The 24,476-nt window shown below is 42.1% G+C and overlaps 1 protein-coding gene across 1 annotated transcript in view; it reads right to left on the minus strand.

Moving 5' to 3' along the window:
* Positions 1-24,476, minus strand: part of LOXHD1 (lipoxygenase homology PLAT domains 1) — a 159,274-nt gene that overhangs the window by 119,860 nt on the left and 14,938 nt on the right. The window contains exons 2-5 of the mRNA XM_069880363.1: positions 16,325-16,439; positions 15,271-15,282; positions 6,178-6,258; positions 5,201-5,385 (exon numbers count right to left, since the gene is read on the minus strand). Of these exons, the coding sequence (XP_069736464.1) occupies positions 5,201-5,385; positions 6,178-6,258; positions 15,271-15,282; positions 16,325-16,439 (393 nt within the window). The remainder of the gene's footprint in view (positions 1-5,200; positions 5,386-6,177; positions 6,259-15,270; positions 15,283-16,324; positions 16,440-24,476) is intronic.

Raw genomic sequence — 24,476 nt, forward strand, 5'->3', positions numbered from 1 at the left:
TGCAAATACATACTCCTGCCTTATCTCAGTGTAAGTGTGAGTAGAGAGAATTGTTTTGATTAGGGAGAGATTTCAAACGTGATAAAGAACAGTCAATGTTTTTTGGTGGTACCTAACCACGACCTAACCTAAACCTCCTTGTTCTGAGGAAAGCAGGAGGTCATGTTGTGGAGAGTCTAGACTAACGTCAATCAGCTTAGCAATGATAACGGCCTGTTGTTACCCCACAGAGGAGAAGCCTCTTGGTTAATTAACATATTGTCTAACCTGACAAAACGACAGCTTCTATTATGAATCAGGGCAAAATGTAGACTTGCAAACAGATAGTGTCATAGAATCATTGAATCATAGAATGGTTTGGGCTGGAGGAGACCTTAAAGCTCCTAAAGTTCCAACCCCTCTGGCCATGGGCAGGGACATCTTCCACTGGATCATGTTGCTCAAAGCCTGGCCTTGAACTCTGTCAGGGATAGGGCACCTATATTACATAATCACAGGAAAAGACCCACAGGATCATCGAGTCCATATTCCAGTATTACATCTTGAGTCAGTGTTCAGCCCACCTTCATATCCGAGTGATCAATATCCGTCACACACAGGGAAGGAAAAAAACATCATGTCCCATCCGCAGAAGGCGCAGAGCAGCTCTGAGGCTGTAAATCACCACAGAAAGAGGAATGAAGTCCAGCCAAATGAGAGTTACCATGTGGTGGAAGACACAAAGGTCTGTCCACAGAATGGCATGAGTAATTCATAATCAGCCTGCAGATATGAGACAGGGAACAGGCTCCTAGATTTCATTTGCTTTTGCATCTCTGTGGGGTGAGTAGCTCTTACTAGTGCAGCTATTAGCTATGGTCTCCTCCCCCACTGCTTTGATAGGGCATTAGATGCTCTCAAGGTGATTAAAACCCCACAACACTCAAAGGAAAACCAGCACCTGGCTTTAGTTTTGAGCCTTTTCCTTTCATGAAAGCTCAGCCGCAGTCACACAATCCAAAGGCTTCATAAACTCAAGCAAAGCAGCATAAGGCTGAACAATAGCCCTTCCTTGTAATTAATACCTGTAATGTAAATTAATCGAGGCTGCCAACAGCAGCTGCTGGGTAAATAAGAATCTGTGTCACTATCACTGTCAAAGGGCCATGGGCGTACGGTGTCATGGATTTGAATACAGGGAATAGAGGATCATTCAAGCAGGAACACATAAAAGGTAACCTGTTCTCCTTGAGAAATGTGTGGGAATCAACAGGCAACCTGACAGGAATCATTTGATTCAGATAAGTAAATGCAGTCCCTCAAGCATCTGCAATCCCTACATATTCCTACCATCCTCTGTAATTCTATTTGAATCATAAAAAGAACTCTTCAGTTTGTGGGTGTCCAATTTTTCAGTTATATCTTGACTCTCTTTCAGAACATACGCATTTGAGCATTTTTTAATAATTCCTCTATATTTTTTTCCTTGAAATGATTCTCTGACCAGCCCATGGACCTCACTGAGAAGAATATGAGTCTCCCCATGACTTGAATCAAATGCCTCTAGAGAGCTTCAACAAAGGAAAAATATAATTTTTCACCAGTCCATATCCCACAAGTATAGAGAAACTGCATGAACCAGTAGTGACCTCCAGTTCAAGAGAGGGAGGTAAATCCTCGTTACAAAGATAATAAAGCTCTCCAGGAGCAGATCAAAAATTGAAGATGTTGTAGGAGAGGTAACATGGAGGAATCTTCTTTAGTTACCACCAGAAACACACCAGACTGCAGCAGCAAAAGAGGCATGAAAGCAAAGCACGAGACTAAGGTCTGGAGCAATGGTGCCTGGGTGGTTTACAAAGAAAAATTGCAGAAAAAAGTGTAACAGTGATTGAAGATGCATGATCAAAAAGGGGGAGAGTATTTGGCTGGGATTGAGTGCATTCTCACCAAGTTTGGACACCCAGCTGACTAGTGGGGTTGATCCTCCAGAAGGAAGAGGTACATGGACAGGCTCAAGATGTAGACCTATATGAACATCATAAAGTTCAATATGGCCAAGTACAATGTCCTGTACCTGGGTCAGAATGATCCCAAATAGGCTGGGTGATTAGGGGATTGAGAGAAGCCCTGTAGAGAAGGACCTGGGGTTACTAGTGGATGAAATACTGAATATGAACCACCAATGTGCACTTGCAGCCCAGAAAATAGTTGCATCCTGGGCTGCGCCAAAAGAAGTTTGACTTACATGATGAACAAGGTGATACTTCCTCTCTACTTCACTCTCATGAGACCCCACTGCATCCAGATCAGGGGTCCCCAGCATAAGAGTGACATGGACCAGTTGGAATGAGTGCAGAGGAGGGCTACAAAGATGATCAGAGGGCTTCATGTGCAACCTGGAGAAGAGAACGCTCTGGGGAGACCTTATAGCAACCTTCCAGTATCTGAAGGACACCTACAAGAAAGCTGGAGAGAGACTTTTTTTCAAGTCAGTGTATAGATAGGCCAAGGGGTAACGACATTAAATTAAAAGAAGGTAGACTTAGATTAGATATAAGGAAGAATTCTATGCTATGAGGGTGGTGGGGCATTGGAACAGATTGCCCCATTCCTGGAAGAATTCAAGGCCAGGTTGGATGGGACTTTGAATAACCTGGCCTAGTGGAAGGTGTCCTTGTCCATGGCATGGGGGTTGGAACTGGATGGGCTTTAAAGTCCCTTCCAACCCAAACCATTTTTTGATTCAGTGATTCTATGGAACTGAACACTGCTAATAGGAACACAGATTTAAAAAGGAGAAACTAATCTCTCTTTACTGGCACATAAAATCACCAAACTATATACGTGTTCCTTTGTCTAGTAGCCTAGAATATATTAATACTCAACGAGTAAACACCACTCTTTAATCTATTTGAAAGGGGGAAAAAATCCAACCACAAAATAGAGGGCAAATGACTTATATGTACAAAGAAAATCATATCACAATCTCATTTCAGACCTTTACAGATCCTGATGGAGCCAAATGAATTCAGATAAATTTACATTTGCAGTTGACAGCTCACCTCGGCAGCCTGGGAATGTTTATCTTTCATTAATTATGGTTCAAGGGGAACTGCAACCTGAGATACCTGAGATACCCTTCTCCTCTTACAGATTTAGACCTGCTACCTGGAAAGGATCCATCCCTTCACCCACGCCTCTGGCCTCAGCCCAGCTCCTTGCATTTATACAGACGGCTGCAGAACATCCAGCCTGTGCCCCTCAAAACTGGGTTTTCTGTGTGATACAGGCATAGAGTACAGACGCATTTCTGACAAATGTCTGGTTAAATCTCTTCTTTCATACTCTTAAGGCAGCAAACAATCTTATTTGTATTTGTTCTGGACTAAGAACATAGTGAGCAGTTGATCTATAACTAAAAAACACTTCTCCAGAAAAGCGACCATGTGGAACTAAGGTTTTGGCTGGTGAAATGCAAAGTTGCTCCAGCTATTTCATTGAAACTTCACTCATTTTTGCCAGCTGAGGGTTTAGCCCATGAATCTTTCCCTGCTGAGAGACAGGTGTTGAACAGGATGAAGGAAATCACATGCATTTCTTTGAATCAGGTCTCCCAGGCAGGAGCAATAATAAATTCAGAAAATAGTTGTGTCATTTAATGATATATTGAGATTGAATGGGTGACTTCCTCCTTGAGGGGACCTCTCATTAATCGTGTATTGCTTTGACTTATCCTCTTCATCCTCCAGACCCCACCTGCTCCTTGAGCGTCCTTAACTTTTCAATTTCACAAACTGAATAGATTACGAGCAGCAAAGGGCTTGGGCATAAGCAGCCCCAGCCACAACTGGGTGGGTTTTTGACACAGCATCTCCCAACATTATCTCATTCTCCTGTGGCATCCACCCTGGAGAGGACTGCATTTATAAAACGCTTCCACAGACATTTCTTGTCAACAGATATTATTTGTGTATGCTAACTCACGTGGAGTATCTTTTAACACTTCTATCTTCAACACACTTAGACTGGTTTAGGAGGTCATATTGATAGAACAAAATTATTTAATAGTTCAGGAACAAACAATGTCATGATGTATTGTTTCAAAGTTAACGTCAAACAAGATCTCCACAAAAATATCAATACTATGTTCTTCTAGAGTATCTATCAATGCTCAAAGTGCTATATTAAGTCTGGCAATAAAGTGGCTCGATCCAGTGTGTCTTTTCCAACCTGCTAAATCAATGATTCTATGAAATTGTTTTTACCAGAAAAAATGATCTAAAGTGGTAATATCAACAACACTAGTACAAGAAATTTACTACTTATTCTGAAAGGGATACAATACCGGAAAAACCACATTTTTCTTCTTTTGCAGCAACTATGCCGATGCTTTCCCTCAGACCTGTGGCTAGCTGTGGGCGTACTTCACTCTCCATGCCCCAAATTAAGGTCCCAGAAAGGAACAATGAATTGGTGAGGTCAACACAACTCGGTTTCCTCATTAGCACTTGCAGATAAACTGCTGACATGCCACCCGAGGCCAGTTTGCTGGCTCCACTTTCACATCTCGATCGTCTTCCTACTCATGTTACATGCACCACACATCACCACATGGCCTATGCGCTGATATCAATTTGGGAGTACATGTCTGGTTTGCAAGCTGTCCTGGCTTCATTTCAACACCATTAGCTTAAAAACACTCGGAAAAATAGGCACCAGCTCAATATGGATATCATACACATGCAGTAAACCAGCGTGGAGTTGCAGCGAGAGGGTTGGGTTATTTATGGAAATTTCCTATAGGTCATCACGAGAGCCTGGAAATGCTTAACTTTGTACACAGGACTGCAACCATGCTGCCTCTTCTGACAGAACATTATGATACCAACTACATCTTCTGGGGTGGGATGCGTTTCATCTACGTGTATGCATTTAAGTTAATTCAAAGTAATCATCATAGATCCTTTACTACTTAACAAATGAGCGAAGCTTTCCCAAACAGGGACTTAGCCTAAGGTTTCAGGACTAGCACTGGAAGAAGGAAATACCCTCTGGATTACCCTCTTGCATCTTCCTATTTCTCTCCCCACTGACTACAAAGAAAACTCAAATTAGCATAAGCTATGTGATAATTTTTTATAAGGCTGAAGTCACCTGAAAACAATCCTGTCGTTTCTGACAAGACACCAGAAAGCCAAGCTTTTTGGAAAACCCTTACTTTTGGGTACATCCATGGGATTGAGGCTGCCAATGAGGTCTCTGACATACAGTCCATCCCCGTCCTCCTTGCTCAGCCAGTTGTTGCAGGGGAAGTAAAACCTGAGGTGAGGTCTGTTCATGTCGGTCACAATCACACGGTCGAGGAACCAGCCTGCATTCAGTCCTGTGTTATCATGCTCAATCCTAGAGGAAGAACAATCCTGGATTAGATATTTTGATTAAGACTGGCCACTGGTACTGTAATTTTGTGGAATATTTTATATTAAGCAAGGCTAGAGCAACTACACACAAAATACCTACTTATACCTGGCTATCCAAAGTGTTCGATAGGATCTGTAGGCTTTTACAGAGTTCCTATATATATAATTGTGTGTGCAGAATATGTGGGCTACTGTCTGCAAGGGTATGCACTCAAGGATATACACGTCTGCATGTTCATTCAGCATACACATTCATTCATTTTACACTGCATATCTCAGACATAAGTGACTCTCCTCCCATCCTGCATCCCTCCTGTTCTTTTCTTACTTTGCTTTATCCACCTCTTCCCATTTTCCCAGCTTTCTTTGTGCTACTTACTAATTTTTAACTTTATATAGATCCGTCAGATGATGGTTAAACATAACAATTATCATTTACATTACCCTAATTAAGAAAAAGAGGATAGTGAACCTCCACCATGTACCTCCATCAGAACATAAAAACCATCCTATATGCATTCCTCTATGATTGCAGATGACAAAACTACAATTCTTGGTGGGGAGCATGGATAGTTATAAGCAATATTGTAGGTGATTTCACGCTTCAGTTCAAATCTTAGGCAGTAAACAAGCTTTTACCACCCCTTAACTTCACCTTGATAACAGTCTGCTAACGAATAATGAATAAAACATGGCAACGTTAGAGCCTCTGCAGTCTGTCATTCGATTAGCACCTCGTGCAGCAGGCACTGTGGTAGTAACGGTGTTCTGGTACCTTATTTTCTTTATTTGTCCGACGTTGTTGGTTTTCACTCGGAACACATCTGTTTTGCTCCTCTCAAAGGCCGTGCTGCTTCTGTAATACACAGGCATCAAAAGCAATGGTAAGAAAACAGCAACCCTGTCATCAGGCATGCTTCATGGCCTGACAGACTGCTAGTGTTTAACGATGAAGAAATGTCATTTCTAGCACTGGATAGACCTACTTTTCAATGTCCTCTTCCCCATGACAGGTTTTGGATAGCTCTTAGTACTGACGCCTAACACACTTCTTCCCTCTTGAGCTCTAAGAATCCTTGAGAAACTGGGATGGAAGCTTTGGGGGAAATGCAATGCTGGCCCAAGCAGATGCAAACCTTGGATCACATTCCATATCACCTCCAAGAATAAAGCATGAGAAAGGTTTTTTAAAATCCTCAACTGAATTGCCTGTAGAGGTAAGAGCTGGAGGAGCCTGTAAGACTTTCCTATCAGCAAGTGGCTTTCAGAGGTGCCTGAAAAAAATCCGCAGTGAACATATTTCAAGGCAGTGCCAATGAAGCAAAAATTACATGAAGAACTCCTACTCTTCGGTAACACCTCATCTGCGGTTCCTCAGCTCCGTGAGCCCACTCATCAGTTGCTAAAACATAGAGGTAACAGCAAAAAACATGTGGATGTTTTCAGCTGTTCTCCTCCAGGGTGGTCTGAGAGTGCTCGTTAGGAATGGTCAAGTCAGAGCTTCATTTGCCCTTATCGACCAGCCTTGTCAGACAACAAACACTGAAGCCCCTGGTGAATCTGGACCCCTGCATGTCAAACTCAGTTGCTTTATAGGGCCTCAATGTGCTTTTCATCTTTGTTTCCCACTTCCAGAGGTGTTTCTATCCTACCATCCTAACCCCCAGGCACTCAGTGAACCTGTTCTCGGCAAAAAAGCGAAGGGTTTCCGCAGCCTGTGGGTTCACTGCAGGACTGCTGATCTGCCCAAAGCACAGCCAGAAATAAAAGCATCCAACCACGTCAAAGGTTTCTTTCTGCTCCTATCTTCAGACTGGTTTTTAACAACCACTGAAACTTCCTTTGCAGCTTTCTCTTATTATTTGTATCTCGTTGAAAGCAAAATGGCTGCAGGACTATGATTTTTCTGCAAAGTGTGCAGTTTGTATTTCACAAGTGCAAGTGGAAGCCAATATAAAGTATATTTTCCTGGTTCAAGGCATGTAGAATTTAATTCCCTGTTCTGCTTCTAGGCTGTGATGTGATCTTTGGCAAGTGCCTCCATCTTTTTTGAGCTCCTATTTTCCACAAAACCACTATGAATATCATCAAGACAAAATCCATCCTTGCTCTGAAGACCCAGTGTCTGCCATCTGCCCTCCCTGACAGGCCTTGATGTCACCTGGGCCACTACGCATTGCTACAGATGATTAAACAAAGCAAAATCCACAAGTGATATTAAAGAGAACAAGAAACCGCAGCACTTAGCAGCATAAAGCCGCAGTGACAAGGAGCTTGTACTCAGAAAGTTAATGAATATTAATAATCCGAGCAAGTGGTTCATTTTTGCTCAGCCCTCCACATCATTGCAGGATCTGCATGTGTCTTTGTTTAAAGATTATTTTATGTTTTCTGCAAAAGCATGCACAGCCCTCCTCAGATAGCACGCCAGGAGCATCCTCACTACATGAAAAGGCGAAAATTGTTAACCTTGCCGTGAAGACAAGAGACAATTAAATCCAGCCCAGCCTCCCCCAGCCTAGCAGTTGGAGAGAAAACAGTCAGTGAGTGTGAAGCAATTAGTTTGTCAGGCTTGAGCGGGCATTGTAATGACAGCAGCTTCTCTGTGTGTCGGCTCTGGAGATCGATGCGGTGCCGCAGACTGCTACGGAGATGGCACAAAAGTATTAAGTGAGCCTAATTAGCCCAAAGCTTTCAGTGCAGCAGTCCCAGGGGCTGATGGTTTATGGCAGTTCCACCACTGCACTGGGAGGTTTCATTTGTTAGGATGGTGGGAGAGCGATGAGGAGGAAACCTGGTACAGGAGGAGCACTGAGTGAGCTTCTGAAAATGCCTGTCAGGCAGATGCTCCGTGTGTCTTGAAAGAGCTTGGAGAAGCATTGGGAAACATGACTGTGGTCCAGGAGTCAGGCTCTTGGGAATTCTTGCTGTCAAAAGGTAGGAAGAATTTGACAAGTCTCTTCCCTTGAGGCATAATGTGCAGCATCAAAAGCACAAAAAAGGGAATGTTTCATAGACAAATCCATTCCTTCCTTCTAACATCTAACATTTTTCTAGCACTGTTGATTAAGAAGTAAGAGAGAATCATAGAATCATAGAATCACCAGGGTGGAAGAGACCCACCGGATCACCAAGTCCAACCATTCCTATCAAAGACTAAACCAGTGAGTGAGGGACTATCCCACAGAGAGTGGCTATTCTGAAGTTTACGCAGAAAAAGAGAAGAAAGAAAGAGAGAGAAAGAGAGATTACAGCTGGGCTGTGTCAGAGCTTGGTCCAGGCTGAGGCTGGGATAAGAAATTCGTAGGCTGATTACCATAAGGTACTTGTTGCACCAAACAATGCAGTGTGCTGGCTTGCACAGCTCCAGTGGCAAATTAAGCAGGGGAAAATCTGACTTGGAAATTTCAATTTCCAATGTTCATGCTTGATTGAGTTCAGAACCGGGGACTGGGTATGCCAATCATTAGCTTAGTCTAAGAATCAGCTGGTTTTCACTTGGAGCCCCCATCATTTGGCTGAGATATTAGGCAAGGGCAGCTTCAGAAATATTTTTTAATCAGTTTTTTATTATTTTATTTCATGTATTTCATTGGTTTTAGCAGCTCTATTTTTTATAGTCTACTGTAGCATCTTAGAATCATAGAATCACAGAATAGTCTGGGTTTGAAGGGACCTTAAAGATCATCCAGTTCCAACCCCCCTGCCCTGGGCAGGGACACCTCCCACTAGATCAGGCTGCTCAAAGTCCCATCCAACCTGGCCTTGAACACCTCCAGGGATGGGGAATCCACAGCTTCTCTGGGCAACCTGGGCCAGTACCTCACTGGTCTCATGGTGAAGAAATTTATTCCTCCTTATGTCTAGGCTAAATCTGCCCCTCTCCACTTTATACCCATTGCCCCTAGTGCTATCACGCCTTTGTGAACAGTCCCTCCCCAGCTTTTCTGGAGCCCCTTCAGGCGCTGGAAGCTGCTCTAAGGTCTCCTTGGAGCCCTCTCTTCACCAGGCTGAACAACCCCAACTCCCTCAGCCAGTTTAACCAATTGCTTTGTAAGAAATGGAATTTCACTGAAGGTTAATACATGAAATTCTCTTTTTTTTTTTTTTTGTATCTGAAGCTGTTTTCCTTCAGGTTGAAGGTTTGCCTGCAGGTTGCACTGATTGTGGTAGTGAAATGTACAATGATTTAGAGCATTATGTCCCCTGACTGGGTAAGTGACATTGCTAAAAAGCACCACAAGAACTGGTGTATATTTGAGCACAGTATTTATAAATCCCTGTGTGCACATCTTCTGTAGGCCATTGGCACAGACAACAGAGCCACTGCCATGAGAGTTTCACTACTACATGATATATTTACAACAAGAAACAATCAATGGTGCAGTTTTAAATGCAAAATTTGCACTAAAAATCACCATAAAAATATAAGGGGGAATTAACAGAAGCTAATCCTACACACATGAATGAAAGTCAGATTTGAAATTGAAGTTTTGAGTATGTGTAGAAAATAGTCCTTACTTCTGTTCAGCTAACACCCTTTCCAGAGCTGAGTTCTTAGGAACAGAAGGAAAACCTGGGTACTGATCATAGCAGTAGCACGAAAATAAAAACCTTTAGCAGTCATGGAGTAACCTGAACCTTGAATCATTGCATTTACAATCATTTAAATTACCTTTCTATTAGGTGTTTTTTCTGACAATGCTTTGTGAACACAAAAGCACAATGGATGAAGGAAGAACCAGAAATTGTTGCCATGGATGTAATTTAGAAGAAAATTTTAAACAACCTTCATTAAATCATCAGAAGGAGTCACTTCTTGGTGGAGATAGTCCCTCCAACCTTGCCCTCAGGTCACTTGTCACTGGGGTTTAACAGCTGGGTACCAGGGATGATTTCAGAAGGACAATACAGCAGAAATTGTCATACAGCCAGTCACTCTTTAAGGAAAAAATGATGCCTTTTGGATCACTTGCTGACTCAGGGGAGGTGAGTTTCTCATGGACTAAGGGTGGGCAGTGTGCTTTTGACGTATAGAGGTGGCAGGGATGAGTGCTTTCTACCCCTGTTGTTTTCTTGGCTTGAAAGTATCAACAGTTTTGCTTACCCTCTGATGATCCCATATACATTACAGGCTCTGTGTGTCTGTGCTATCAGACCTCTGGCTAAGGAGGCAGCTTACCACAAGATGCAAAAAGAGGAAAAATGGTTATGATGTGTTTGCCTCATTCATCTCATTCTCCCTAAACATCCACTATTGATCATTCCTGGAGAGAGGACATTGGTCTGAATGGATTTATGGTCAGTCTAACTGTGAAGAAAACCCCACATATATTCAAACCATATTTACTCTTAGCACAGAGTTCCACTGGTAGCATCATTAAGCTCCTTCTTGGAGTAAGGAATACTCCAGGGAGTTTGCTCTGCAAATATTTTGCCTAGACTGTTGTCGTGAAGCTGACAACATCAGTCAATAAGTGGCTGGAAACGCTGCACAAGGCAGCGTGCATTCAAAAATACTCCAGATGGAGAGGAAACCAGCTGAAAAGCACAATGACTACAGCCATCTCTGTACCGAGGACATTATTCTATTTTTCTACCAATAATGTGACCAGCAGAAGGAATTCTGCTTAAACAAGCACAGAATAATTAGTGAAAAAATGGCCCCGCTTGAAAAGATTTAATGGAATAAGATAAATTGCTCAGGGGTGCAGCAGCTGATGACACCCAGGAGCCAAACATAAGCTCAAAACCATGAGATTCCATGTCCAAATTTACCCTGAATCTTTACAAAGTGCCACAGGACACACTGAAACTGCCTCTGTCTTATCCATATGCATTCACAACACAGATTTTAAAAGACTTAGCAGAATATTGATATGTGTTCCTTCAGTCTGTATCGTGTAGACCAGCAGTATCTTAATATCAGTTTTTCATCTTTGATGACACGATTTACACAAAGAAAATGAAACAGTGGTATTTAACTTAGATGGACTTAGCTTTACCTTATGTCTTTGTTGTCTGCAATTGGGTTTTTATTTTATTAAACTGTAGACATAGCAGGTAGTGCTATCAGTGACAATGCAAAGGTCACTCAGCTTTTCCAATATGAAATTACATTTTGAATTGCATCCACATTGCCAAATTTGGGGGCAAATTTAACTTTAAAACTTGCTGTCCCATTCCCCTGGAGAAATATTTATGAAATTTTTAATAAGAATGAACTCAGGCATTTTTAAGACTGAAATTAGTGAGTTAGGTGAAAGGGCAGGGCTTTGAGATAAGGCAGACAAGTTGAGGTTTTTTTCCAGGAAGGCATCTTATCCTCACCCCACGGGGAAAACTGGCCAGATTTTACAATCTGAAAAAATGTTGCTGGCATTTGATCAGCAGGAAGCTGCTCTAGTCTCTCAATTCCCTCAAAAGTCTGCTGTTTTGAGTAAATTCCTGTTTCTCCTGCTGAGGCTTGACCTTCCTTGTAGCTGCATCAACAGCTGCTACATGTGCAGGTGAATTATAACTTATATATACACCAGCTCTAGCAGCTCTTGTCTTTGAGATGTTCAGCATTGCTGTCTAAGCACTCTCTCAGGTGGTTTTGTTCCTGAAATGCAGACCATGAGCCTGAGCAAGAGAGAGAAGAAATCTCCCATTTTGCTTCTGTTTAAAAAGCAAATATAGACTCCAAAGTGTGCTGTCAGTTAACAGAGCCCTGGATCATTAAGTCTTCAGGGCATGGTGCAACTGCTGCACATATTTACAGCCATAAATCAGAGTGCAGTTAGAGACATAAGCAGCTTCAAAACAGGAAACATCACTTGTCATTAAAGGAAAATTATTGCAACTTATCCCTGAGCAGCGATGTGAGAAGACTTCCACCACTGTACTTGGAGTTTGTTTGCTCCCTAGCCTGAACAGACCCTTCTATATCAACTTCCTAACACTTCCTAACACGTTATATCAACTTCAAACAGTAAATAAGCTTGCCTTTCTGTATTTGTTTGCTTATTCCAGAGCTGTTAAACAACAAAAAAATAGATCTTCTGCATCTCAGCTTGGTTCAGATGTATTAAAGTTACAAATATTAACATCTTCTAAAGACCACCATGGAGGTACTCGGTATTTCATCTGTATTTGCAGGCATTAGAAACAGGAAAAACTCTGTATAGTGACTCAAGACAATGTAAAAGCGACTGCGATTAAAGATATTCAGCATAGGAAAAAAAAATTAAATCCACTGCACAGTTCTTGAATTCAGTAAGCTGCCAGCTGCCACTTACCAATTATTTCATTTTTCTTTCAGATTGCCATGGCTGCTAAATCTTTTCTATTGCCTTTGTTTGTTTTTAAAGGAAAAATCTCCCCATGAATATTTATCACAGTTGTCACAAGCTGAATCAGGTAAGCCTGACACTGAAAAGTGGATTTGTTTTCACTAAAAACAAATAAATAGATTTGCTGCTAAATACTTCAAATGAGCTTGCAGCGTTCCTAGATGAGCTTTGCAATTGGTCCTCAGCCCCAGCATGGTGGAAAGCACATGGACAAAGAAATAAAACACTGTGGAGGATCAGCATTATTTGGTTGGCATCGGACTATGGAGAAGCAGCTTGGTGACTGCCGGAATGCCACCAAGCAGTGCCTTGGTGTCCACCCATGTGCCTGTGATGAAGTTCATGGAAAGAAACTTATTTGTGGTAGGGCTTTGAATTCTGGCTGAGCTGTAGCTGGTGCAAGATGGCAGGTGGGGACTTGGACAGTTGTGTGAGCTGGATTTTAAAGTGGGATTTTGCCAGGAGTGGCCAGGGCCAAGCAGCACTTTGCCTGCACGCATCCACCACCTCCAGCACTGGCAAGGAGGGCAGATAGAGACTGCAAAGGAGGATTTCATAGAATCACCAGGTTGGAAGAGACCCACCGGATCATCGAGTCCCACCATTCCTATCAATCACTAAACCATGTCCCTCAGCACCTCGTCCACCCATCCCTTAAACCCCTCCAGGGAAGGTGACTCAACCACCTCCCTGGGCAGCCTCTGCCAGTGCCCAATGACCCTTTCTGTGAAAAATTTTTTCCTAATGTCCAGCCTAAACCTCCCCTGGCGGAGCTTGAGGCCATTCCCTCTTGTCCTGTCCCCTGTCCCTTGGGAGAAGAGCCCAGCTCCCTCCTCTCTACAACCTCCTTTCAGGGAGTTGTAGAGAGCAATGAGGTCACCCCTCAGCCTCCTCTTCTCCAGGCTAAACACCCCCAGCTCTCTCAGCCGTTCCTCATATCCCTGTCCCTCCCAGACCCAAGCACTACTTGGTTACTGCTCCTGGCCTAAATAAATGCATCTTTTGGGACAGAATTTGGATGTTGCCACTTCCAGAACTGATGTTCTTCCTGACAAGTCATGATGCTGATTTGTGTCTGTTTTTCACTGTTATCTTATTGTTGTCCAATATCAAAAACACAGGATATTTCACCAGCTTGACGCGTCTTCCCTTTACCACATATGAAAAAAATCTGAAATGTTATGTATTTCACTACCAGCACACAATCACAAGGGAAATAAGAGAAACATGTTCTAACTAGAACCTGAACTGGTAGTACAATCTTAAGGCAATGTATGATATTTTAGCTTTCTGTCATACACGGGGAAATGTAAACACCTATAAAATGTCATGCATTTGCAGTCATAAGTGAACTCATGTAAACATTTAGTTGAAAGATGCATGAGATTCCATCCTTTTGCCATATTCACAAAGCTGCATAATAAATTTTGGGGCAAACTCACTATTCTATGTTTTGCTTCATATTTAGAAGACAAGACTATCAATTAAGCTTATTAGCGGACACAGCTACACTTAGACAGGTTTTTCTCTCTCTGTCCCTCCATGAAGCACTGTAACACTCCAGACTTTGCTTAGAGACACAGAAATTTTGCTGATGCTTGGGAAACCCCCAGTGGAAAGCTGTAGTTGCAGTTCTAGCGGTCACCTCCTACGGGACTGTTTTTAAGAGATTTGCAGAAGGTTGGCTTCCTATGCCTTTCATCCTTGCTTACCAACACCTCAGCCATCTGCTCTCTGCAGCAACAGGGACCAAGCCCAAAATGTTAGAGCCAGGTCTGAACAAGCTCAGGTTGCTGCTGCAGCAACTTAAAATATTCCCTATGTGTCCTTTCTCTCTTTCTTTCAGAAAAAAATAATGATGAGTCCAGGAGGAAAGAGCAGAGTGCCAGCAAAGTTGACTTGTACAACCAGTAGCTCATTTAAGGTCTCAGCTGATTAAGAAATCTACTGTGGGACCTCCTGACTTCTTCTTTAAGGGACATACAGATTTTAGTTTTTTGAAGGCAATATTTGGATTCTTTCCACAGCCATGTGCAGAAAAGCACTTTCACAATTAAATGGCTCTTTATGTAAATACTGACCACAAGAAAACTCCCTGGAAAGCAGATGCTGCTTTGAAGGCTTTGCCAAATACTACAAAGTAGGTTTTGGTGCTAAAAGCTCTCCCTCCAGCAGAGCTGCTGCTGCTTCCATGCTATGGTATCATGTCATCTTTTACCTCCTTGCTGGGCTTCTTTTTCTGAAAGAGAAATGGTATTCAGCTTTATAACTTCATTGTGATGTCTGGATGGAAATCACAGAATGAAGACAAAGCATTTTGTAAAGATATACCACATACAATCAGTTCTAGAGACGCTGGGATGCTCCTCTGGCTAGCTCTGATTTCTGAATTTCAAATATGGCAAACAGGGCTGAAATTTCATGTATTTTCTTTACCATTCCCATATCATTTTCTTTACAGACTCTCATGTTTGAGTTGCTTCACTGGGAAGAGAAGCTCTTTTGAGGGTAAAATTTAAAATAGCTGCAGGTACCTCTTGTCGGTGCTGTAGAAATGGAGAAAATGTGAAGTTACCGTGTGACATTAGCACAGAATTAATAGTTTCTGAAGCACATTTTCAAGAAAAACCAAATTGATAAGAACACAAAAACAACAGAGACACATAGCCTCTCCTAGACCCCATGGAGAATGGATTTCTGCTGTCTTTTAGTGTAATTGTCTGACTAAAGGAAAGCTAGTACAGCATTTGTTGGGACATCGTTAAAAGTCACCTTGTTCTCATGGGGGCTGAGCTCCTGCTGGCCCTGATGCTCACTGTTGTTGGTTTTTTTAGATATAAAAAGCTATTGAGATAGTCAAAAGCCCTGTAGTAGGCTTCTAAATGATAAAATATGGTTTACACTAGGTTCAACACGGTGGTAAGGATTGAGAAGTTGCATCTAGAGGGTAGCATTGGCATCAGCTGGACGAAAACAGAACACTGCCACCACAGAGGTGTGCAGCCACAATGCTCTGCAGCCAAGCACACAGCAGATAGGATGGAAACAGCCTAAATTAGGAAACAGCTTAAATTCTTCCCTTTCTGCTTGGCTCAGTTTTCCTATGGTTAGGTGTGGGTGGTTACCCATCAACAGCATTACTTCAAACCCACCGAATCACTCTTTGGAAACATTCAAGGACATCTATCTCTCTGTACCTGACTTAGCATGGGGACCTCAGTGGGATTTAGGCATGTGAACATGGCTCTTCATGCCCACTCCAACAAATGATGAATATTTTGAGCTTCTATATTGGGAGCTCCTAATTTAAGCATTAAGAAAATCAAGCATCCCCACACCTTGGAAGTGTGAGCATTATATAATATGGATCTGAACACACATTTCCACCTACAGAAAGGAATGCAGGTTTGCAAGGGATTTGGTGAGAAATATGAAATGGCAAAAAATCAGATTTCCCTTGTGATCTCAGAATAACTTTTATGTTTATTCCCTCCACATCCATCAGCACAATATTACGTTTCATCAAAATGCAATAAGAATAGCTGAGGAACAGGCCTCAAGGATGCAGATTTCCTTCTAGATACTCACTTGCTTGTGAGATGAGTCTTCGGAGTGATCCCATGCTCTCCAAAGAGGGTAACAAAGACATTGGCGTCGGTTCCTGCTCCCCGGACATCACCTGTCACTGTCACCACCTCGTACACTGTGGAAGGAGGAAAACAGATCAGGACAACAGGAGAAATCCCTCACCCTATACATTATAAATCCACATAATGCCCAAATTTACTGCTTTAAAAGAAAGATGGATTGCTGCACCCACTACTGAAACAAACTCATCTCCTGGACAGGGCATCCTCTGCTAAGGATGAGCATAACTACTAAAAATTATCACAACAGATTAAAACTGCTGGAGACACTTTACATGGACAAAGAGGAATTGAGTTAGGACAAATTTTGCTGAAAATAAAATACTTCTCTGTGAACACATCGTCTCCCCGACCATAATGCATGTGCATGTATTACATATAAAAGATGAATTAATGTGAAGTGCTAGAGTAAAGCCATTGAGCCATTTTTCATTTATGCACATGTCAACACAATGCATGCTGTCCTGTTTGCTTTGATATTGTGTTTGTATGAGAAATCACAACAGCCAGGAACTTTGCATTTCAGTTGTTCTGAAGATTTTACCACAGACCAAATGGTAAATCGTGAAGAGTATAAGGCAGGAAAGGACTTAAGTTAGAGCCTCAAAGCTCTATCCATTTATCTTTCCCAGCAGTAGATTGAATAGTGTCTTTATTACAACACATCAATATCTTCTTGGGAGAGACACAAGTTAAAAAGAGCCTTTTATTCAAGTGGAGAAAGGCATGACAAGATCCAATTGCCAGAAGGTAAAGTGAGATAAATTCAAATTACACTCAGGCACACATTTCTAAAGCAGGATGATGTGTGAAGTTTGAAGAAGACTTAAGGCTTGAAAACAGGTTACCATTTTGAAAGACATGTCTTGGTTGGCTCAAGTACACAAGGAATTGGAAGAATTTATGAAACTCTGCCTATGCCCACACCAGGCATCCTGATGGCTTTAGAATGTGATGGCCATTAGCTAAAAATGGTATTTCAGGCTTAGACCTACAAGCTGGAGGAAAGGCTAGACTTCCATGACTTCATCTTGGACAGTCTGACTGCTAAGAATGTGATTTCTCAGGACTAATCTTGTGAAAATGCACCTTCTTCACAGGTGAATCGTAACTGTTACATATTTCGTTACTGTCCATCTCTTCTTCACTACATCACATAACGTGTTCAAAAGAGACAAAATCCATACTGGACATCAACGTTTTAACTGAAGAGCATGGAGACAGAGTGCTAGATTAACACCCAGGCCACTCATGTAAAACTGATTTGAAACTATTACTGATCTTCAATGGCTCTAATTGTACTGATATAGAAAAAGAATACTGAAATATTTTCCTAACATCTCCTTCTTGCCCATCTAAAGAGGATAGTAAGGGGACATTATTGTAATAAATACAGTAAGTGATGATCAGTGCTCAGCCAAATTTTAAGAATCATAGAAAGGTTTGGGTTGGAAGGACCTTAAAAATAATCCAGTTCCACCCTCTCTGCCATGGGCAGGGACATATCCCACTGCATCAGGCTGGTCAAAGCCCCATCCAGCCTGGCCTTGAACACCTCCTGAAGGCAGCTGTGACTTCTCTGGGCAACCTGTGACAGTGCCTCACCACCCTCATCATGAAGAATTTCTTCCTAATTTTTTAAATAAATCTCCCTTCTTTCAGCTTAAAACTGTTCCCCCTCATCCTGTCACTGCACTCTCTGATAAAGAGAATCCTTTGGCTTGGTGTGTTTCGGTTATGAGCTCAAAGGAAGAGGAGATTCCTTATAAGAATGTATGAAATCCACAGCTTTCATATGAGTAATGTGCACGAACAATGTTTTCATTTCACCTTCCTCCTGTTAGGATTCACACATGCCAACGGGAGATGTTTGGCACAGCGCAGAGAGACAGATGACATCCTCGCATTAGCCATTAACAAGAAGAAGACTCGTAATCCACCCTGCCCCAGTGATTCACCACCGATTTCTTCATGGTTTTCAGCACTGTGTCAACTCTGCTTTGAAAACAGTGGGCTTACATCATTAAGTTATACTATTTCTGTGTCACCTTTTATGTCTGGTGACCCCAAAGCTTATTGCAACTCATTGGTACCATGGAAGTACTTATCACTGTCAGACCATCCTATAGGCATTGGCAAATAGACAGTTACAGCTGAGCATGCCTCTGCAAGCTTTTGTTCTGGAAAAGGGTCTTTAACGCATCATCCCCCCATTTCCCAACAGAGGTTCAGTAAACTTTGGCCCTGCTCCTGTTTTCAGGGGGCGAGGTCAAGTTGTGTTCAGCTTCTTGCTGTCAGGCAGGAGGCTGAAGGCATTTTCCTTGTGAAAAGGGAGGGAAAAAAAGTCATCACAACACTCTTTAAGCTCACAGAGACCTTTGGAAAGCTCACAAAGGTTTTCTAGTGAGTTTTTGTTAACTGCTAGAGAAACGCTAGGACATATAAGATCTATGTGACAGGCAGAGTCTGTCATGTTACGTCTGCCACGTTACCTCAAGTGAGACACGTTCCTCAACAGGTCTGCGGCACCTTTAAGGGTATAGACGTAGAATCATGGGATCGTTAAGGTTGGAAATGACCTCTAAGATCATCAAGTCCAACCATCAGCACAACACCAACATACCTACTAACCTGTGTCCCAAAAAGCCACGGCTACACATTTTTTTAACCCCTCCAGGAATGGAGACTCCACTACTTCCCTGGGCAGCCTCTTCCACTGCTCCACCACTCTTTCAGTACACAAATTTTTCTGTCCTGGGCAGGCTCTGACAGCGCTTTGCCACTCTTTCAGGAAAGAAGTTCCTCCTAATATCCACCCCATCGTCTATACATTAACCTTAATTTCCTTATGGAAGACTATATTAGTCATACTGATCTACTTCCACTTTCCAACTCCTAACTAAAGAGACAATGGGAGACAAGGAAATTGAGTGTATAAGACAACATCATCAACAAGCCACAATACTATCCTGTTAAAAATCAAAACCTTTCTCCAACTCCCACAACAGGAATCTCACGATTTCAGGAAAACATATGCCACGAATATGTACAAATTTGCACTTTAGGCTCACAACCCCAAATTCAGCCTCCACACACCACAGCAAGCAAGCAGCATGCAGATGAGCAGTTTTTACCAGGACAGATGTGCTGAGCCTTGCCTGAGTGTCTTGTGTCATTACTGAGCATACGCTGTGTTTAGCACCGTTTTGATTAACTTTACACTGAGGGACAAAAGCGGGGGACTGTTTGGTGACACTAGCATGTCACTGCATTTGACAAGTGCCACAATGCACCCCTGGAAGGGGAAAAGAGCCCTGCTGACCCTTCTCCAGCAGTACAGCTGTGCTGCCAGCTGTGCAAGTAAATGATGTCCCTGCTTTCCAGTGATGTCATGGAACCAGGATGCATGATCTCGTTTTGGGGAAGAAAATAAAAGTTTAATGCTTATATTGATGCTAGCTCTCTCTGGAAAAGACACCTGGACACAAACACAGCTTATTTAACAGCTTCGTTCAAAGCCATGTAAAATTCAGCAGTCTGGATCCAGGATTGTTTATTCTATTTGCATTTCTTTTACTTTTGTTCCACCACTGAGAGCTGATGAGTGTCATCTTTTTTGGGGGGAACATTTTTGCAGCTTGAGGACCCAGCAGGTAGAAAAGGCTGTGGTGCGAGGCTGGGGTGCTGGGGAGGTGTGAGCAGCATTTTTGTATCCCAAGCCCCTTTACTGGGACAATGTCTGTGATATAAGATGAGAAGAACTGCTGTCTACTGTTATTTCTTAACCACTCCAGGAGTTTGCTTCTGAATAATTGGATATTCTGGCTTTGCGAGAACATGTCCGACCTCACAAATCCCAGGCGTATACATCTTGTACTTTATGATTTGGGACAATAAAGCTGAATTAGCTGAAAAGCTTGAAATTGGATTTCTGTGGAAGTCACTTTTCTAACCAAGGGTAGAATCTGGGCTAGAAAGATGAGTTTTGCTACTTTAGTGCTCCAGCTGTGAAGGGAAAGATTAAGAAAATATGGAAGTTAAATAGCTCTAGTATTGTAGCTATTTCATCATGCAAGGTAGATCTCTCCTTCCCACCAAATTCCCTACTTTCTTTTTTTATGATCTCATGAAATTTCCAGTCTTCTTCTTATTTTGAGTCTCCTCATCTCAAACCCCTCTCCACCACTCAAGAAGTCTGAATTGCCTGCTAAGGATTCGTCTTTGTCACTGCTGTGAATATTCTCAGAATCGTGGGCTGTGATACTCAGCAAAGATGCATCTCCATGCCATTGATGGAAAATATCTGCCCCAATTCTCTAGAATCTCCCAAATAATTTTTAACAAGAGCTGTGTGTAAATAGGATTGGCCATGTTTTTATTAATTTCTCTCATCTTCCACCTCCATCAGCCTTACATGGTATATATGCTTATTACCAAGTAAAGTTAAAAGAAATAATCCACTTAGTTTATATTGTCAAATTAAAGAGTAAAAAAAACCAACCAACCAAACAAACAAAAAACCCCAAACCAACAAAACTACAATATTTCCTTGTGAAGTGATGAAGTAGAAAGGTTGCAGTTTTCCCATCCTTTCATACTGGTGCACACAGTCAGTTCAGGATTTCTTTCGGGGTTGTTGCTACTCCAACAGTGACAGACAAATTATAGCAGTTTTTCAGGAGAGAATGAGGTTTCGGTATATTACTCCAGATTTGGCTGTATCCTGCTATTTAGACTTCTCTTCAATAGAGGCAATCACTGAATGCAAATAAAGAGAACATCCACAGGGATTTCATATTTACCTTTGAAGTTTCTGAGTGCATCCACAAAGTCTTCCTCTTCCCTTACTAATGTATGAGATGTCAACATGAAGTAGCTTTGCTTTTAGCTGTCTGACATTGGTGAGGCTTATACTGGGGAGCCTTTAAGCTTGTCAAAGAGACCTGTTCTCGAAGTTGAGTTTAGGAGGGCCAATTCAACTCCATTAACATCTCCTCCAGAGAGTCAGCTGAGACATGAACTCTAAAAAGAGACTACACTGTTATAGCAGCTGCACATCTCAAGAGTTTCTGTTTGCCCCATCTTAGCAGGACTTCAAACAAGAACTTCTCTCAGAGCTTTGCAATGGTTTTGGCTTCCATGATGTGAAAATAATTTCTTATATGCATTTCTGCCTCTCCTATACATCAAGATGTACTTTGGCAGAAATTCCAGCCTGCCCATGGATGGAAAGCTTCGCATCCACCACACCCTTATCCCCTTTTTGATCAAACACGAGGTGCAGACAATGACATTCCCATGTCCCCTTATCAGCTGTTGACACTGGTCATCTGACTCCATCCAAATATGAATAGGATGCCCCAAAAGTCTGTGTCTCTTCATCTAAGCTGCTGCTCGATCAGACTATTTAGTCAGTGTTAGGATGCTTCTGTCCACCTGTGCTATTCCTTAACAACTTTCCTACCAGTGTTAACCAAGTTCAACATAGAGACTAAGTAGAGGAGCCCCGAAGAAAGGCTGCAGAAGCAAAAGGGCCTCTGAGCCTTAACACAGGCATGCTGAGTAGGCTGCTACTCACAGGAAGACGCTTACTTTTAGGTGGTTTTACCTGATGAAAAATCTCACCCACAAAGTCAAGGCAAGACCATTCTAAATGCCTAGAACATGACTAATATACAGTAATCTACAGTGTCAGTATGGAAACGCTTCACTTTCAGGCCAGTTTCCAAACCCTGCTTTTCTCCCAGTGCAGAGTCAATATAAAGCTTTTAATACAGCCACTGATGCAGACTCTTTTGTTCCAAATATTATCTCAATCAAGTGGAATTTGATTCAGTTTTCTCTTCTGGTAGATATTGAATCCCCATCTGACTCCACTGTTCAGCTTTCAGCATAAAGACTTCAGAAATCAGTGGAAGTTTGAGCAAGCTAAACAGAACTGATTTGCTATGGACTGCAAACATATTGCTGTTTTTCATGGGCGTATAAAAGCTCAATGGAGGAAATAGCAGACACTAGCTTCTTTGCTAAAAAAACCCATTCAAAAATGGTAATTTCTAGTGCAAGATGCAGACAGCATAAAATCAGTATCAGGTTACATTGCAGCATCACTGGAAGAACTTAAATCCATTTCCCTGCCTTGCAGAAACAGCTGATACTATAAATCCATACATCCCATGGCCAGCATACAGAAGCACTCACTTGAAAGTCATTGCTAAAATTGTTGTAAAGCTATAAAGACTGACAAGTGGAGACTGAGATCCTCTAGCTAAAAGCACGCAAAACTCCCTTTGCTCCACAAGCAAGGAATATCTTCAGGGCAGAGGAGTGCTTTGGCTGATAGATTCAAGTTTTTCCAACTCCAGCAACATGGGACTGCTTAGCACAATTATGGAAGTGACTGCAGATCCCTTCAGGTCCTGTTCTCATACGGTGAATATGGAGAACTGAGCTGGAGCAAATGATGGTGTCTAACTGTCGTCTAGCAAGAGTGATCCCTGGTAGAATTAAGGGATAAGCCACAAGAATGATTACACAGGTGGAGATACATCAAGGAGTTTGGGTAAGGAAGAGCAAAAGCAGAAGCAAGAGCTCATCCATGCTGTGAGCACAGGTAGGGAAACAGAGGAGATGAAAGCTCCAAGGGGACTGCAGATGTGGAACATCCCAGAGGTATCAGTGTCCCAGAGGCAGCCTGCAATGCACTGCCACCCTCCAGCATCTCTGCCTTTTACTTCTCTCAGACCTGATCTATCATATACCATCATACACCACTGCCATGGCAAACCTCATCTCCCTCATTACTACACTCTTCCTCAAAGAAATCTGGAAACCCATGCCTCCAGGCTGCCTCCACAAGGTGGGCAAGAACTAAACCCTCCTGCACTGCAGCAGAGGAAGAAGCCTGCAAGATGCCATGTCTTCGTCTTGTAGATAAACCCAAGCCAACACAAACTCCTTTGAAGCTGTGCCTATCAGAGCTACATTTGGATGCATCCATTTAGCAGGATGTATTTACCTCTGCAGTATTAATGGTTGTTTGCACTTCCCTGTATTTCCAGCTGGGAATTCACTGATTATTCTCCATACTTACTTAATGTTGATTCATGCAAAACACCAATCACTCCGGCTCCTGTTGAAGCACTTCAGTGTATGTTTGTCTTGGAGCATCTGAAGAGTACCTTGACATTTATGCCAAATACTTAGAAGTTTTTAAGGGTTTCTGATGACTGTTACAGGTTACGTTTGTCAAAATGATGCACATGAACATACCAGTTACATGCTCACTGTGCTTTTAGTGTTATCAGGACCATTCTTTACCCACCATAAAGAGAGGCCTTTGAAATCAGCACTTGTTTGTTTTTATCAAGCCACAAGCTGAGCAATAATCGCTTGTCATACACAAAATGAGTCAAATTCTCTCATTCTCTCTGGGGTAAATCCCTATTAGCTCCATTGACTTGAGCACAATGACTTCGGATTCATATTGGCAAAACTCTGAGCAGTTTTGGGCCTCACTCACTACAAGAGATTGCTTGCTCTTTATACACATTTGTGAAAACAGCTTCTGAGTCCAGCGTGGATGCCAAATTAATTATGCAAAGCAAAAGAGAGGGATTTTTCCATGAATATTTGGACACTGTTAGACATTTTCTTATTCATAGGTTATATAAAGAATTGCAGAATTAATATTATCTTCCATTTTGAGACACTCCTCAGACATGAATTAGGGAAGTGTCCTGCAAATTTACCACTATTATGCACAGACAGCATCATATTGAGCTCCGAAGCACCATTTATCTCTTAAAATATAAATCCAAAACCGAATACTACCCTGTCCGTTCCCACAGGCAAAGTAGTTGTGGTTTGGATTTTGTTTTACTTCATCAGCTATTGCAAAATCAACACTTCATTCTCACGCACCTTTGGAAGCCAAACTCAATTCATCTGATGCTCCAGCTATCACTCAAAAGCGTTTTTGCTTTAGCATCACCAGCAAAAAAACATCCCAGTTCTTTGCTGTAACGGCAAAGCAGAATTAGCTTAGCGATGGACTTGTTATTCAAGTCTAAATTGCAATGGAGGAAAACACT

Source organism: Phaenicophaeus curvirostris, chromosome Z (assembly GCF_032191515.1).
Source record: "Phaenicophaeus curvirostris isolate KB17595 chromosome Z, BPBGC_Pcur_1.0, whole genome shotgun sequence".
Lineage (NCBI taxonomy): Eukaryota > Metazoa > Chordata > Aves > Cuculiformes > Cuculidae > Phaenicophaeus > Phaenicophaeus curvirostris.